This window comes from Pipistrellus hanaki (genome assembly GCF_964339955.1).
Source record: "Pipistrellus hanaki genome assembly, chromosome: 2".
NCBI classification, from domain to species: Eukaryota; Metazoa; Chordata; class Mammalia; order Chiroptera; family Vespertilionidae; genus Pipistrellus; species Pipistrellus hanaki.
In genome coordinates this window covers 61,226,886-61,245,403 of record NC_140504.1, presented here as the reverse complement: position 1 = coordinate 61,245,403, position 18,518 = coordinate 61,226,886, and the positions used below count along the sequence as shown (strand labels likewise).

The 18,518-nt window shown below is 38.7% G+C and overlaps 1 protein-coding gene across 1 annotated transcript in view; it reads right to left on the bottom strand.

Annotated features, from left to right (window-relative positions):
* The window catches only part of CFAP44 (cilia and flagella associated protein 44), a 119,489-nt gene that overhangs the window by 17,980 nt on the left and 82,991 nt on the right, over positions 1–18,518 (bottom strand). Inside the window, exons 25-29 of the mRNA XM_084873970.1 lie at positions 17,673–17,847; positions 10,021–10,198; positions 9,171–9,671; positions 6,205–6,408; positions 4,245–4,440 (exon numbers count right to left, since the gene is read on the bottom strand). Coding sequence (XP_084730096.1) covers positions 4,245–4,440; positions 6,205–6,408; positions 9,171–9,671; positions 10,021–10,198; positions 17,673–17,847 — 1,254 coding nt within the window. The remainder of the gene's footprint in view (positions 1–4,244; positions 4,441–6,204; positions 6,409–9,170; positions 9,672–10,020; positions 10,199–17,672; positions 17,848–18,518) is intronic.

Sequence of the window (18,518 nt, the reverse complement as noted above, 5' to 3'; positions counted from 1 at the left end):
GGAATGCTATGTATAATCTTTTTTTAATCCACTTAGTGTGATGTTCATGTGTTGCTGCAGAAGGACTGAGAGGTTTGAGTTAGAGAACCTGCCGCAAACCCTACTGAGGGTTCCTTGACAAAGACTCTCCATTAACCAAAACTTGAGTCAGCCCCCACTGAGTTCTCTTTCTGACTAGTCCTTGCCCTTGGGCTCTGACGTTGGTCCATTTAGTCCAGTTTTAGTAAAAAATCTCCTACCCTTAATATTTGACCGAATTTCTTACTCCTTGCCCACAATCTCTTATCACCATGGCCTTCCTTCAGCCAAAATTCTATTAGGTCAGTTTAGCACAGGATTACCTCTTACTACTTTTCCATGTGCTGACCCCTCACCCTGCTCTTTGGCTATAAATTTCCACTTGTCCTTGTACTCTACGTTGCACTGATTTCTATTCCTTTCTACAAAATCCCATCATGGTAGTCCCCCCTAAATAAAATCTGCCTTATTGTTCTTTAACAAGTGTTATGAGTGATTTCTTTAATAATGTCATATACAATCTATAATAATAATAACAACACTAATTAGATAGGCTGTCCTTCTGAACCAAGCCGCAGAGGACGGGGGCAGAGGCAGAGGCAGAGGCAGAGGCAGAAGTGGCTATAGTGGAAGTGGGGGCCGAACCCTTTGCACAAATTTCATGCATGAGGCCTCTAGTATCTTTTATAAAATATAAAAAAATTTTGAATACTAAAAAACATCTACCTGTGGATAAGGGGTTATAGACCTCTGCCACCCAACTCTGCCCCATTTTCTTTTTCTTGTTCTTTTTTTTTTTTTTCTGGGCTAAATTTATTTTTGTTGTTGCCAGTATTACAGATGTCCTCCCGTTTTGTCCCCCTTCACACAACCTCCCCCCCTTCCAGGCCTCATTTTCTTTTAAAACACCTTGAGGACTTTTATGAACCATAGGTCACCAAATGGAAATTTGCATCTTATAAAATGTCAAATTAGAGATAAGAGGTGGACCTCATACTCTGTGGATTTCTTAAATATAAGATCTCCCATAAAATTACTTTAAGCCATCTGTACCAACTTATGCAATAAAGCATCAGAGTTTAAAAGTAGACCTTAAATTCTTACATAATAGACTTCTGCTTTGAGAGAAATGAAGTAGATCTACTTTTCCCTATTTCTCGCACCAACTATAGTTAAAAACCCTGGGCGTTACTTATAAAACGAACATAAGAAGATTCTGACAAGCAGAAAGAAGGGAGATAAACTATGCACCTCCGAACCCGAGAAACAACACACTGATGACTTCCTTGGCCTCATAGCTCAGACTCAGAGATGAGTAAGTTGGATAATTGGAAACACCAACAGGTGCAGATACAGAAGGACCCAACAAGAATGTTCTCTCTATTGCCAAATAACCAAGAAAGAGGCCGCCTAGTAAGACATCTAGATGATAACCCAGCCAAATACCACCAGAAAAAAAATGTTGCCCCATTCCCACCCGTATCAGCAAAGGCCAAGTGAGGAACCTAGACATCCACCCTTGTGAAGCTGTCCCACGAGAATGGTGTCAGAGAAGGCCACGCAGGAAAGAGGGATTTGTATTCCTGCTGGCTGATAATCGGCCGCCATTAAGATATTTGCAGAGACCCTATGGGTAGCCTGGACTTCCACTCTCACCTGGCAGTAACAAGGTTCCCTTCACACTCCCCACAGAGATGGAGTCCAAAGAGCCCTGGAGGAGAAGCAAGATTTTCACCATTGCCCAGAACCGTGGTCTGCAAACTGCGGCTCATGAGCCACATGCGGCTCTTTGGCCCCTTGAGTGTGGCTCTTCCACAAAATACCATGGCCTGGATGAGTCCATTTTAAAGAACTGGTGTTAGAAGAAGTTTAAGTTTAAAAAATTTGGCTCTCAAAAGAAATTTCAATTGTACTGTTGATATTTGGCTCCGTTGACTGATGAGTTTGCCAAAGACTGGCCCAGAAGTACCAAGGCCATCCCCAACATGTAGATTACAAGGGGGAGCTGGGACTCCCATCTGCACAGGAATGACAAGGAGATTACCCTTCCCTGGGGTGACAAGGAGGCTGAATCCCTCCACCTAGCGGTAAGGAGTGGGCACCCACCCCTTTCTCTGGCAGGGCAGTGTTAGAGAAAGGCAAGTAAAATGGAAGATATTAATGAGATAAAGAGTCTCATAACATAATACGAAAGTTTCCAGGTTTTAGTATCAGGATAACACCAGCTTCAGAATGTGAATTGGGAAGTTTTCTCTCCTCTTTGATTTTCTGGATGATATTGTGTACAATAGTAATAATTCTTCAAATGCTTGGTAGAGTTCTCCTGTGAAACTATTTAGAGCATTAGATTTCGTCAGGGGAGTTTTAAAATTACAAATTCCGCTCAGTCGATGTGGCTCAGTGGTTGAACGCGGAACTATGGACTATAGGAGGTCACAATTCAATTCCAGGTTAGGGCACTACCTGGGTTTCAGACTTGACCCCAGTAGGGGGCTTGCAGGAAGCAGCCAATCAATGGTTTTCTCTCTCATCATTGATGTTACTATCTTTCTCTTCCTCTCCCTTCATCTCTGAAATCAATAAAATATATGTATATATATTTTAATTACAAATTCAATGTTAATAGTTACTAAATTATCTATTTCAGATTGGATGAGTCATGGTAGTATTTTTGTAGAATTGATCTATTTCACCCAAATTGCTAAACGTATGTGCATAGAGATATTCATTGTATTTTCTTATCATCTTTTAATATCTGCAGTGTATATCTGTAATTATATCACCTCTTACATTCTTGATAGTGGTACCTTGTTTGTTATTTTCCTTTTATTTTATTCTTTTTACTTTTTGCTAGAGGTTTGTCAATCAATGGATCTTCTCAAGAACAAACTGCTCTTCATATAAGTAATTTTTCTCTTGGTTTTCTGCTTTCAATTTTATTGATTTCTGCTTTTATCTTCCTTCTGCTTGCTTACTTCAGTTTTATTTTGTACTTCTGTTTTGAGGTTTTGAGGTGGGAGCTTAAATTATTGGAGTGAGACTTATCCTCTTTTCTAATTTAGTAATATAATTTTTCTCTCAACATTGCTTTAGCAGTATTCCACAAATTTTAATAGGTTGCATTTTCATTTTCTCTTAGGTCAATGTAGTTTTAAAATTTACACTGAGATGTCTGGGTCCCACGGGTTATATAGAAGCTTGTTGTTGAGGTCTAAATGTTTTGAGATTTTTCTGCTATCTTTCTGTTATTGATTTCTAGGTTGATTCCATTATGGTCAGAGAACACATTCCATATGATTTCAATTCTTTTGTACTTATTGAGACTTGTTCATAATCTAACATATAGTTTATCTTGGTATATATTCTGTGGGTGCTTATTTATAAACTGTGTATATTCTGTTATTTTGGGTGAAGTGTTCTATTACTGTCATTTAGATCCTTTTCGTTGATGATGTTGTTTACTAGTAGATCTTCTATATTCTTATCAATTTTCTGCATAGTTGTTCTATCAAATATTGAGAGAGGGCAATGGAGGTCTCCAAATGTAATAATGGCTTTGTCTATTTTTTCCTTTCATTTCTATCAGTTTTAGCTTCACATATTTTACAGCTCTGTTGTTGTTGTTTTTTAAATATATTTTTATTGGTGTTTTTTTTACAGAGAGGAAGGGAGAGGGATAGACAGAAACATCGATGAGAGAGAAACATTGATCAGCTGCCTCCTGCACAGCCCCCAGTGGGGATGTGCCCACAACCAAGGTACATGCCCTTGACTGGAATTGAACCTGGGACCCTTCAGTCCGCAGGCCACGCTCTATCCACTGAGCCAAACCAGTCAGAGCTCTGTTGTTTTATGCATACACATTTAAGATGGCTGACAGAGTGACACTTTTGTCATTGTACAAGGTTTTTCTGTCTCCAGTAATTTTCTTTGCTTTGAAATCTACCTTATCTGACATTAACTCAGCCATTCCTGTTTTGATTTGATTAATATTTGCATGATATGTCTTCCCCTTCCTTTTATTTTCAAGTTTTAAAAATAAAACATTGTCTGATGTGGCAGTGAAGAAAAAGTGAGACTTGGCCTATACGGACTGAAAAGGGTTATATCATCTCCACTTTAAATCCCACAATGCCTCTACATCGTCTATGTTGTGATGAACACAATTTATTTCTCTATTTCATGCAAGTGAGAAAAGATCTCATATATAAGAAAGAAATACAAACCAGCATCTCCTTCAACCTCCTTTTTCTTCACCCGCTTTATCCTCTTCTTTAGGACCTTCATGAGGAAGTTAGCAAACTTGTTGTTTTCTCCAACGGCTGCTTGAAAAGTGGTATAGAGTCCCTTTTCTTGGTCCTGGAGCCTGTTGATTTCATTCTTTTTCTCCTCCATCTCCTTCATAGATTCATTTATTCTCCACTAAACAAACAAGAACAAGAACACATGAAAATATTTCATCTGGCCCGGCCAGTGTAGCTCAGTGGTTGAGAGTCGACCTATCGTGTTTCCCCGAAAATAAGACATCCTCCGAAAATAAGACCTACTTACAGGTTTCCTTCTGAGTGAAATATAAGGCATCCCCCCAAAAATAAGGCCCCCTAGGCTAAACATGAGAGATTTGGTCCACTGATTCTGAAAGAAATGGAGTCACAAGAAATTCATCAGGAAATTCAGGAATTGGATTGTTATGGTGATGTTCCAGATGATGACATGATTGTCATTGAATAAATGAGTAAATTCTTGATACTGTAGGATTCACAGTTTGTCTGGTTTGTGTTGACAACTACGGTACTATCGTACCATATACAGGTAATAAATTTCCTTTATTTTCATTTAACAATAAATGTGTACCGTATTCTTCTTCATGGAAAAATAAGACATCCCCTGAAAATAAGACCTAGCGCATTTTGGGGAGCAAAAATTAATATAAGACACTGTCTTATTTTCGGGGAAACAGGGTATGAACCAGGAGGTCACAATTTGATTCCCAGTCAGGGCACATGCTTGGATTGCAAGCTCATGCCCCCGTGTGGGGCATAAAGAAGGTAGCCGATCAATAGTTCTCTCTCATCATTGGTGTTTCTCACTCTCTTTCCCTCTTCCTTCCCCTCTTGAAATCAATAAAAAAATATTTTTAAAAATGAAAATATTTCATCTCTTAAGCCAGGTTCAGAGACAATGTGCATTGCAATGTAATGTAACATTTCTAAAGCTTCTTAATGGAAGTTTACATTTCTGATGTTTGCAGAACCATTCATTTATATGACTAAAATTTTATATTTCTTTTGAAAAAAACAAACAAACACAGTTACATTTGTAATCAAATAAGATCATTTTTTTAATGTTTTGTTTTCTCAAATAAATCTACATTACATAAATTAAATTTTTTATTAATATATGAATGTCAACTAATATATCTGCCTGGGTGATCTCAAAAACAAATTATTTTTCATATCAATACTGGAGTGAGAAAAAATAGGTTTACAGTTGTGAGTATACAAAACACAGTTTATTCTTGTGTTATTTATTAATTGTATTATTTATTTGTATTACAACTGTAAGCCTACTTTTGCCTACCATGTATGACAATTTTCAAAAAAAGAAACACCGTATCTTAGTAAAGCTATAATACCAAAACTGATGCCTCTATTCAATATGTAATATCTATTTCATAGAATCTTCCTTTAGGACAAAGAGAAATAGTAAAACTTATCTCTTTAAATTTAACATGTATATAACAAATAAGGAATCAATTTCCTGTAAATTTAATTAGACTTTACTCTGAAACTAGCTATCATAGTTAAGAAACTTATAAACTTCCTTTCCAGTTACATTCATAAGAATAGCATATAATCAAAACTCAACTTCACATGTGGATAGTAACAACATAAAATAAACTTGAAATCTATGGATAAACTAAATATAAGGCTAACTTTTGAAAATTTATTCTACCTTGGAAAATATTACATCAAATTTACTTTAAAAAATCTGACTCACTTATTTCGGACCAAGAATACCAAAAAACAGAGAGCAAGTCTGAATAATGGGAAAAAGAGAAAGAAGAGAAGACAAGAAAGAGATGAAGACTTGAACAAGATAAAAAATTAAATGGAGAATAAAAGAATCAAGTTTCTTCCATAACTTAAGGGTACAACCAGTTAGCATTTTCCTGCCCATTCATACTTGCATCTCCTGTTCCTCTTTGTCTAATGAATTAACACGCTCTTGAAGTATGTTCTCCTGTTTTTCAAAATTCTTGAGGAGAAGCATTTCTTGAAATAATGTGACATGGTTCAGGTCAGATAATTTCATCTGAATGTCTAGTTTCAATTTCTGGTGTCTCAGGAGATGGAGTTCTGCATCAAAGGTGACAATCAGCTCTTTGATCTGCGGTAGAAAAAGATTTGTGTATATGTTAGAAGAACAGTATTTTTAAACTAACAATACTAATTTGTTTGGGTAAAAGCATTTTCTCATTCTACCTTTAATATACATGGAGAATTACATGGGTGTGTGTGGTTGTGTCTAGTCATATAAATCATTCATCAATGGTTTTTAATTTATATAAATGTATTCATTAAGTGGCAGAAATTCTATAACTATAGTCCTTCCAGCTATTTCTCTGCCATTGAAATAGCCATTGATCAAGAATGCCGTCCTTGCTGTACTGACTACAAGCTCTTTGTGTATCGAGTTATGTCTACCTCTATTATACCCCCACAGTATTCTACATGGCCTTTCATACAGTAAACACTAAATAAATATTTCTCTCAACTTCTTACTTTGAAATTTTTCAAACCTGCAAAAGAGTATATATTTTCAAATAAATAAGTACAACCATGGGCCCACAAGAAACCTGTTCAGCCTTCTTATTGTAGACATGACAAAATTGAGGCTAACGGTGATTTACCTGAGATCCAAGCGAATTTGTCACAGAACTGGGATAGGAACCTAAATATCCCAAGTCCTGGTCTAGACCTGACCTGTCTGACAGCCCAAGGATGTTAAATCCTCAGTTTTGCTCTGATTTTGGCACAGCTTCTCCCCCACACACCCCATCTCAAAGGAGATGAAGAGAGCGAGAGAGAGCCCCAAGGACTGATTCTCCCGAGGACACGCACACAATAGGAAGAAGACAAACCATTCCATGTAAGACCTCATGTTGGCTGCACATGATGGGGGAGCCTCAACTCAAAGGCTTGAAATTTCTGAGTGAAGGCCCAGGTTGGCGCTGAGAATGACAAAGAGATCTGTGGGGAAGTAAAACTTCTGGAGAATTTCAGATAGCTTAAATACAAACAGAAGACAACCAAAGAAAATTTTAAAAAAAAAACAAAAAACAAAAAAAAAACTTTATGTAGGGCTGTAGATTAAGTGGGTTCCCCCTCCAAAAAAAAAATTGTTCAACAAATTTAAATTATTTTAAAATTTCTTTGAAGGCAGGACTACATATTTTTAGTACAACAGCATTCTGAAACTTACCACATAGGTGTCCAAGTTTGTAAGTGTTTCACTTGTTCTATTCTCTCTTATCCCCAACACCCTACAAGCTTTCTGCGGCTAGAGAACATGTCTGACTTGAGTGACATCACTACTACCTAGCTCGCACTGTCCCTGCTCTTGAATGACCAATAAATATTTTTAACTAATAAAGTAAATTAGCCAATTAAGTCAAAACATTTTACTGAATATCTACTATATGCCTGGCATTATACAGGACACTGCAAGGGAATCAGAAGAAGTTAGATACCTTCCCTTAAGAACTGTATAACTAATTTGCAAGAAAAACTCATGCACACAAAGCAGCAAGGAAAACTAAGGACAAAACATAATGTGCTGATTATAGGTGCAATGGAAGTTTTTGGATTTTTTTTTAAGGGTATATAATGTGGCCCTAACCAGTTTGGCTCAGTGAATAGAGCATTGGCCTGCAAACTGGAGTCCCAGGTCCGATTCCAGTCAAGGGCATGTACCTTGGTTGCAGGCACATCCCCAGTAGGGGGTGTACAGGAGACAGTTGATAGATGTTTCTCTCTGATTAATGTTTCTAACTCTCTATCCCTCTCTCTTCCACTCTATAAAATATATTTTTTAAAAAAGAGGAAGAGTATATAATGTGGACAGAAGATTTGGAAGGGGTTTGGAACTGGGCCGAGTTTTGGATGATGACTCAACTCTGGTAGAAGAAAATAGCGAAAGAAAAGGCACAGATATGAAATTCAGAATTGGGGGAGGAATGTGGAGAAAAGCAGGAAGCATGAGAATACTTGGCTGGATGAAGGGGAGATGATGGGTGAAGAATAAGGTTGGAAAGCCATAGGGGAGTGCCTCGCTGGAAAAGACACAATGTGGCTGGTAGCAGGGAGCTAGCTCCCCAGGAGTACCTCCTGCACCACTGCTTCCAGTCTGGTCCTGATATTCCCAGAAATAACAATAGCTGGCATTGTAGCTCCAGAACAATTTTGAAGCTGTTGATCACAATGAACACTCCCAGTATTGGAGCAAACTAGAGTATAAGAAGCAGAGGGTGGCCCATTTTCTCTGGAAGGTTTTTGTTATGTTCCATCCATCATGTGAACGCTGTTCATCACTTCCCCTTTGCCACAGCTTCAGCGAGATGCCAATTAACATGGATTTGCCCCTAATGCTTAGTCAGCTTTCCAAAAAGGAAGAAGTTACAAAGCTCCAAAGTTCTGGGCAGAGCACAGTGAATTTTCAGGAAAACAAAACAAAACACACACACACACACACACACACACACACACACACACACAGATGGGGAGGAAACCAAGCCATGAGTGAGTTGTGGGCTGGTCAGGGTTTGGGAACAATTAATGTAGAAAAATGTTAAATAAATAATTAATAAACTATATAGACTTCCCTGTTCCATTCTCTTTCAGCTTTAGTCACAGACTTGGCCATAGACAGTTCCGCTCAGTGGATAGAGCATCGGCCTGCAGTCTGAAGGATCCTGAGTTCGACTCCAGTCAAAGACACAGGTTCGATCCCCAGTGGGAGGCATGCAGGAGGCAGCCAATCAATGATTCTCTCTCATCATTGATGTTTCTACCTCTTTCTCCTTCTCCCTTCCCCTCTGAAATCAATAAAAATATTTTCTTTAAAAAAATAGGCACAGTCTCACCCCTTACCCTGTTGGCCAAATACTGCTGCATGTATATGTTTTTAATCTCCTTTCTCTTTAGAATCTCCAACTCTACATCACTTGGTTCTGCTCTTTCAAATTCAAATGGCTTTGGAACCTCTAGACCGAATGTTGATGTCCTTGACGCTCTGGACAAAGAATCTCGTGTTGTCAATTCCCCATCCTTCGCGTAAGAGGATCTAAGGAATCCTCCCCCTTGTCCTAGAGGCCCCACCAGGTCCACTGAGGGGGCCCTTTCCTCCTCAGTTTTCCTCAGCTGATGCTTAAATGCAAGGAGAATTTCCTCATCATAATAAAATCTCTTTTCAGGAACTTCTTCTGGGTATATCTGAGGGATTTGTGGAATGGGGATGCACTGGGATGCATGAAGAGTTGACTGAATGTTCTTCAGCTCTTGTACCAGGCACTGTATCTCCTCGATGACAGCCACTTTGAGGTCTCGAAGAGAGAGGATGGCCTTGTTCAAGTACATTTTCTTTGAATGGGTCTAATTAAAAAGAACAGAAAGGAAGCAAAATGACAACCCACTCCGACAAGCAACAGTTTCAAATACGATTTGCTTTTGTCCCCTGACTGAAAAGCCTAACAAAATTTCAAGATAAAAATGTATCTGGCCATTCCTGTTCACTACTAAATTACTCTTTGATCTAGGGATAATGTGTATTATCCCTCAGCTGGCTCAGAGGGCTCAGTTCCCCTGTCCTCCCCTCCCACCACTCAATACAAGTCCTTCCTCAAGGCTTGTATTCAGCCAGGTCCGGGGGCAGGGGGGGTGAGGGAGAGTTGAAAGAGGGAAGTCATTTTTTTTATCTGAACACACAAGTGTTTCTAAGTACCATAGAGTCTAGCTGTCCCAGTTCCTCTTCTTTCTTGGCAGCATTTATTCTCATGTGCTCAGGTATTTTATAGTCTGGGGCTGTCTTCAGATTGAAGTCTCCCATATACACCTGAGCCTCTTTGATGGCTTGCACATCTTTGGGGTCTTCATAGTCATCAGCAGGCTTACTCTTGTACCTAAAAGAAAAATAGATAATCCAGCCACTAATATATAATATACTCTAATTTGTCTACTTTACTATAGGTATATAATCAAATTCAATCGTGAAGCAAAAGTATGATTCTTAGCCTACGATGTTACATTTGTCTATAGCGTTCAAACATTCTTTTTAAAGTTGTTTTTTAAAAGCATCCCAAGCAAAATAATAAACAAACAAACAAATCCATCCATCCACCAGATGTGCTTAGATAATCTGAATCATTCATTGGATTTGGTTCATTTCTAAGCAATTTACATCAATATTGTTATTTATTCCCTCAATAGATATTAACACTTGGAGATATTAACACGCTATTCATTAAAAAGTTAATTGAAATTTTTAATAACATAGTGATTATCACAAAATTTGTCATTACATTTTCAAAGAGGCATCTAATTCAAAATTATAGTATGGACATATGTAGTTGCCTTCCCCACTCTCCCAAAGCTCCATGGAAATGATATGGTAGAGAATCTATAGAGAATAAATTATTAGAAAAGCTGATAATGGGATAGGTAGCCATGATCAAAGAGTAACAGTGATACACTTCTAGAAGACAGAAGATGAAATTATATTAAAGGATAAAGCAGACCAGAGAAAATTATAGCCTGGAATACTCCCAGGAGAAGGCTATAAAAAGATGAATACAGTCTTCTTGGTAGAGCTCCTAGGAGGCTCCAAGCACAGAGGGGACAAGCATGGAGTGCTAAGGCATGAGGGTATGGGCTGGCCCCCCACTGTAGGGATCTTCACTGAGAGACACTAACCTATCTAATTCTTTGAAGTGAAGCCTATCAGTCAACATGAATATGTACATATATTGCAGTCAGCCCTTTAGAAGCATAAACATCAGTAATAATAAAAGGGTAATATGCTAATTAAACCTGACATCCTTCCTTTGGGATAGCCTTCCTTCTGGACAAAGCCACAGCAGGTGGGGGCTGCAGCAGAGGCGGCAGAGGTACCCGGCCACGGTGGGCAAGGGCTGGAACAAAGCTCCTTGCATGAATTTCATGCATTAGGTCTCTAATAAAATAGAGGAGGCAATGCATGGTACCTAATGTATTAATTGACAAGACTTCCTTTATATGCTCTCTCTCTCATTTATTTATTTTTATTTTTTTTAATAAATCTTTATTGCTCAGATTATTACAATTATTTCTCCTTTTCCCCCCCAGAGCTCCCTTCCACCGGTTCCGGCCCCTGCCCCCTTTGCCCTTACCACTCCCCCTCCCCGTCATTGTCCTCATCCATAGGTGTACGATTTTAATCCAGTCTCTTCCTGCACCCCCACACCCCTTTCCCCTGATAATTATCAATCCACTCCCTTTCTTTGCCCCTGATTCTATTATATTCACCAGTTTATTCTGTTCCTCAGATTTTTAATTCACTTGATTTTTAGATTCACTTGTTGATATATATGTATTTGTTGATCATAATTTTTATCTTTTTTCTTCTTCCTCTTCTTAAATAATACCTTTCAGCATTTCATATAATACTGGTTTTGTGGTGATGAACTCCTTTAGCTTTTTATTATCTATGAAGCTCTTTATCTACCCTTCAATTCTGAATGATAACTTTGCTGGATACAATAATCTTGGTTGTAGGTTCTCGCTATTCATCACTTTGAATATTTCTTGCCACTCCCTTCTGGCCTGCATAGTTTCTGTTGAGAAATCAGCTGATAGTCGTATGTGTGCTCCCTTATAGGTAACCAACTGCTTTTCTCTTGCTGCTTGTAAGATCCTCTTTTTGTCTTTTGCCCTTGGTATTTTATTGTAATTATGATGTGTCTTGGTGTGGTCTTCTTTGGATTCCTCTTGTTTGGGGTTTTGTGTGCTTCCTGGATTAGTAGGTCTATTTCTTTCACCAGGTGGGGGAAGTTTTCTGATATTATTTCTTCAAATATGTTTTCAGTATCTTGCACTCTCTCTTCTTCTGGCACCCCCATAATTCTGATGTTGGTATGCTTAAAGTTGTCCCAAGTTTAACTTTCTGGATTCTCTTTTCTTCTTGCTTCTCCAAAGGAGTGTCTTTTGGCTCTTTGTATTCCAAATCTTTGACCTGATTCTTGTGTTCCTCCATTCTGCTGTTGGATATCTGCATAATATTTTCCATTTCAGTCAGTTTATGTTTAATTTTTAGTTGGGTATCATTAAGTTTATTGGCCTTTTCTAGGAAATTCTTGAAAAACTTTATAACTGTGGTTTTGAACTCTATATCCAGTCTTTTGTTCTCCTCCATCTCTTTCATTTGAGATCTATTTCCTTGTCTTGGAATTTTCCCAGAGTTGGTAGGATGGCTTTGTGTGTTTGGTGTCCTATATGGCCTGGTGGGTCAGCCTCCCTAGTTACCTGAAATAGACACTCCTGGTGCTCCCCTTTGTGGACTGTGTATACAGTCTTGTTGTAGTTAAGTCTTGATTGTTGTTGGTATCCTTAGGAGGAATTGACCTTCAGGCCAATTGGATGTGAGTGTCAGCTGTGTCTACTCTGGGATACCTTCTGTATTGAAGATAGTCTTATAGGATCAGACTTTCAAATTACAAAAGCCTCTGTGCTCAGCTTGGATGGGGTGGAGTCTCAGGGCTGAGCTGACAGTCTTGGCTTCCAGTCAGCCCTGCCCTGTGAGCTCGCCTGAGTTTCTGCCTGATCTGTGCCTTCTGCGGCTCCCGTGAGTTTCCGCCTGACCGTCCCAGATTCCCTGTGCAAGAGCGTGAGTGCCCCAGGGGCTCACCCGGAATTGGGTTGGGTCTCTGTAGTCTGGAGCTTCTGACTCTTTCCACTATGGAGGCCGTGGAAACCTCCGCAGTCAGACCTCTCTGTGCACACTCACTCGCGTGCAACTGTACACCCTGCCTGCTGTGGCTCCTGGCTCCCTCAGGCTCCCAGACTCTGAGTCTATGGGTGCCTTTCTCTACAGTCCAGACTCCACCTGTATGAGCCTGGGTCCATGGGGTTTCAGCCAGGGTTGGGGTTCAATACAGTAGGAAAGGGTTCAGTGCAATCGGGGACTTCCTTTCCCCTCCTGCCAGCCAGGCATTGGGCCGCACTTCTTCTCTGCATGCGTGTCTCCCTACCTCAGCGTTTTTCGAATCCCAATCCAATCTGTGAGCCTCTCTCCTTCTTTCTAGTTGTAGATTTCCCACTCCGCCAGCTTTCCTGTGTTTTTGGATGATGTCCGTTCTGATTTTAGTTGTTGTTTTGAAATTCTTGTGTGAGGCGGCAGCTTAGGTGCTTATCTAGGCCACTATCTTGGTTCTCTTCCCTCTCTCCCATTTATTTTTGTCGGGGGAGGCAACCTAATTTTTGGAGGCCTTGCTTCAGCAAGGCTGAAAAATAAAAACAGTATTTATTTGTATGTAACAATGCTAAAAGAGGGCACTCACAGATGAGAACATATGCTTCTGTTCTGGCCATGTTAGAGAGAGAAAGCTCATAATTATTGTCATAGTAAAAATAACTAGAAAACTGAACAAAAATATATGAAACAACTAGTTATTGAATGATAGGCAGTATTCCACTAAGATCAGGAACAATAGAAGGATGTGCACTCTCACTTCTGTTCAACATAGTAGTGAAAGTCCTAGCCAGAGCAATTAGGCAAGAAAAAGAAATAAAAGGCATCCAAGTTTGAAAGGAAGAAGAAAAACTGTCATTGTTTGCATAGAAAATTCTAAAGACTCCACTAAAATACTGTTGGAACTAATAAACAAATTCAGTAAAGTTGAAGAATACAAAAGAATAAAATACCTAGGAATAAACTTAACTAAGGAAATATAAAGCATGTATACTAAAATCTAAAAAACACTGATAAAAGAAATTGAAGAAGACACAAAGAATTGGAAATATGCTAGGTATTCAGGGACTAGAAGAACTTATATGACAATACTGTCATAATCATAAAATATTATAAAGAATCTGCAAGAAAGTGGGCTTAGCAAAATTACTTGGTTAAAGGTAAATATAAAAAATCAATCAAGAGAACTTTCACTTCCAGGAAGATGGCATCTTATATAATAAAAGGCTAATAGGCAAATAGACCAAATGCCAGAACAACTGGTTGCTATGGGGCAGACTCTCAATGTAGGAGCTGCCCCCTGGTGGTCAGTGTGCTCCTACAGGGGGAGCGCCACTCAGCCAGAGCTGGGCTCATGGCTGGCAAGCGCAGTGGCCTTGGCGGGAGCGTCTCCCACCTCCATGGAAGCTTTAAGGATGTCCTACTGCCAGCTTAGGCCCGCTCCCCAAGGAGACATCCCCCAATGGCTCCCAAACTACAAAAGGGTGCAGGTCTGGCTGAAGGGACCTCCTCACCTCCCAGTGCATGAATTCTGTGCACCAGGTCTCTAGTAGATCTACATTTTCCTATTTTTCCTGGTAAGTACAAATAAAAACTTTGCACATCCTATGTAATAAAAGCCCAGCAACCATAATGGCAGAATGACCAGAACAACCACTCGACCAGTCACTATGAGGTGCACTGACCACCTCTTGGTCCTTTTCCCTGGCCGGCAGGCTCCAATTGCTGATGGCAAATGGGGCCTGGGGTAGCTGGCAGGAGATGTGGTTTGCTCCAGGCCAAGGCTCCCGCCCCACCGGTCACCCCACACACAGAGGGCAACCAGCAGCAGAGGTGGGGCTGGTAGTAGATGGGAACATTCAACCTCTCGGTCCCTCCCCTGGCTGTCAGGCTCCCATTGCTGGATGGCAAACAAGGAACCAGGGTGGGTGATGGCAGGGGGCAGGGCCAGCAGCCGGCAGCTGGGGAAGATGGCCCTGATTGCAGGCTAGGCCTAGGGACCATACCCGTGCACGACTTCATGCACCAGGCCTCTAGTTATATATAAACAAACATAAGATTCTGAAATGTGGAAAGAAGAAGGCAGATCACAGAGAACCTTGGGACCCAAGGAAGAATATGATGGTAAGTTTCCTTTTTGTCTTACATATCTCAGACTTAGAGCTAAAGAAAACAGCAACTAAAGATGGGAGAGTAGCAGGGGATGGGTGAATAAGATGAAAGGAATTAAACAGTGGTTCTCAACCTGTGGGTCACCTAAGACCATTGGAAAGCACAGATATTTACATTATGATTCATTAACAGTAGCAAAATTATAGTTATGAAGTAGCAACAAAAATAATTTAATGGTTGGGGTCACTACAACATGAGGAATTGTATTAAAGGGTCATGGCATTAGAAAGGTTGAGAAACACTGATCTAGAGTCTCATAATACCCAAAATGCCCAGATTTTAATAAAAAATCATTTATCACACAAAAAATCAGGATGACCCCAACTTAAATGAGAAAAGACAATTACCAGATGCTAATTCCAAGATGAGAAAATTAAAATAATCTAACAAGGATTTTAAAGCAAGCAATCACAAAGTGATTGTAAATATCTTTCTAAATATTTGCTTTAACAATTAATTAGGAAGATATTTAAATGAACAAATAGGAAGTCTCAGAAAGAAATGGAAACTATAAGGAATAACCAAATAGAAATTTAGAACTTAAAAATAAAATAAACAAAATAAAACTTAATGGATGGGCTCAATACTAAAATGAAAGAGGCAGAGGAAAGAATCAGCAATTACCCAATCTGAATAACAGAAATAAAAGTCACTAGAAATAAACAAAGAACATCATCAAGAAAATACACAGAGCTTCAGGGTTCTAATATTTGTAGTATCAGAGTCCAGGAGGAGAGGAAAAAAAGGAAAGGACTTCAAAAGGACTATCCTATATAATAAAAGCCTAATATAGTTAGTGTCCGGTTGTCCAGTAGTCCATTCAAGCAATCAAACATAATATGCTAATGATATGCTAAGGCCTTTCAACCACTTGCTATGAAGTGCAGTGACCACCAGGGGGCAGACAGTTGACAGGTTTACCAGTCGCTATGGATGCACTAACCACCAGGGGAAGACGCTCCAACTGGTAGGTTAGCTTGCTATTGGGGTTGAGCCTATCACGACTAAGTGTTGATTGTTGATTTTGCTGGCAACCAAAGCATTCTCTCTTTTGCTTGTTGCCTGATAGATGACTTTTGTATCAGCTTCAAAAAGTTCAGTTTGAAAACTAAAGCTTGGTTTGACAACCAAGACAATTTTCCTGTGAACAACTTGGTCCAGAACCTAATTGTTCAAGATGGGAGATGTTCAAGAAACAAGGTTTGACTGTATGTCAATTATCTCTAAACTGATACAAGGTTTAACATAATTCCTATCATGATTTCAGAAAGATTTTTTTTTTGTAAACATAGACAAGATTATTCTAAAATTTATATGGAAAAGCAAAGTAACTAGAATAGCTAAAAGAAGAATAAAATGAGAGAAAAATCAGTCTGCCCAATTTCAAGACCTATTACATAGTTACAGTAATCCAGCCAGTGTATACTCTGGCAAGGGGGCAGACACATAAATCATTGGATCAGAAAGTGAAGTAGGAAACAGACCCACACCAATATGCCCAGGTGATTTTCGAAAAAGTATAAGAGCAGGAGCAATTTAATGGAGGACACAGAAGCTTTTCAACAAATAGTGACAGAGCAATTGGACATCTACAGGCAAAAAATAAATAAACATAAACATAAATCTCACACCTTATATTATACAAAAAAAATGAACACCAAATGGATCACAGACTTAAATGCACAATGTAAAACTATAAAAGTTTAATAAAAATAGAAAAAATCTTTGGGGCCTAGTGTTAGGCAGAATTCTTAGACTTGATACTAAAATCAAGATACATAGAAGGAAAAGTTGACAAATTGGATTCAACAAAAGCAAAAGTTTTTGCTCTGCAGATGTCCTTATTAAAGGAATGAAAAGGTAAGCTAGAGACTAGGAGAAAATACTTGAAAACAGCACATCTGACACAAGACAAGTCTGTAGCATATATTGTATTTTTGAAAACTCTCAAAACTCAACATGTAAATAGTTAACAATCTTATTTGAACATGGACAAATATATGAAGAGACATTTTACCAAAGATATATAGGTTGTAAAAACAAAAACAAAAAACAAAAACAAAAAAAAAACAAATAAAAAGGTGTGCTTGTTAAATAAAAGTACCTCAGATTAGATTTTTTTTTAAGTTGATTTAAGATGGTTAGAGACCTATAAGTGAAAGCCAAAACTGTAAGATGTTAGGAGAACGTCTGGAAACTATCTTCTTGATGTTGGGATAAAGAGAATGTCTTCATCCTTAAATCATTCTCAGAGTGCATTAGGAAAATGGAATTCCTGGATCTGAAACTCTTAGGATCAAAGAAGTTCCATCAAGGTAGCCCCACCCGGAAAGTTCTGCTGACCTGTCTTCAATATCTCCATCTCTGTTTCCATTCTTTTTAATTCTTTGTTTAAATTTAACATTGTTATATGTATTGACACTGTTAAAGATATTTTGCCACTCGTATTAAAATGAAAGAGTTTGCATTAAAAAACTTACAGTTCCTCCCATTCTTTCTTGCGCTGCTGAATCTTTTGCTGAGCCCTTTCAGCTTTTAATATGAGTTTCTTCGTTTTCACAATTTGATTATCTATCATAATTTGACTTAAGGTCTTAGGCCGAAATAGCTTCCCTTTTTCTATAATTGATTCTTCTGGCACACTCATTTCCCCACCTGCACAGAGAGTCAACATTTTTTTTTCAATCTCTTTGAAACATCAAAATGAAATTCTCAAATATTGTTTTCAACCTTTCACCTTATTTAAAATCTAGATAATATAACCAATCTGCAAATCACAGTATTTATTAAGTGACCACCATGAATTCAACCCCATAATAAGTATTTTACAATACCAAAATAAAGAGATCTAAGTTATAATGTTTGCTTGTTGAAAAGTTGGCAAAATAAAATATGTATATTAAATAATCAGTGAGATAAGGGTATCCCAGAAAATGTATATACACACTTTGAATAATTATAATATAAAGGCAGTGTTTATTAAAATAGATCTCAGCCCTAACCGGTTTGGCTCAGTGGATAGAGCACCGGCTTGTGAACTCAATGGTCCCAGGTTTAATTCTGGTCAAGGGCATGTACCTTGGTTGCAGGCACATCCCCAGTAGGGGGTGTGCAGGAGGCAGCTGATTGATGTTTCTCTCTCATTGAAGTTTCTAACTCTCTATCCCCCTCCCTTCCTCTCTGTAAGAAATCAATAAAATATATATTTTAAAAATAATAATAAAATACATCTCATTTTCAAAATTGAGCTATGAGCTATGGAAGTATGTACTATACATTTTGGGGGGACACTCTGGAAATGGGGAAGCTGGGAAGAAGTGCTTGTG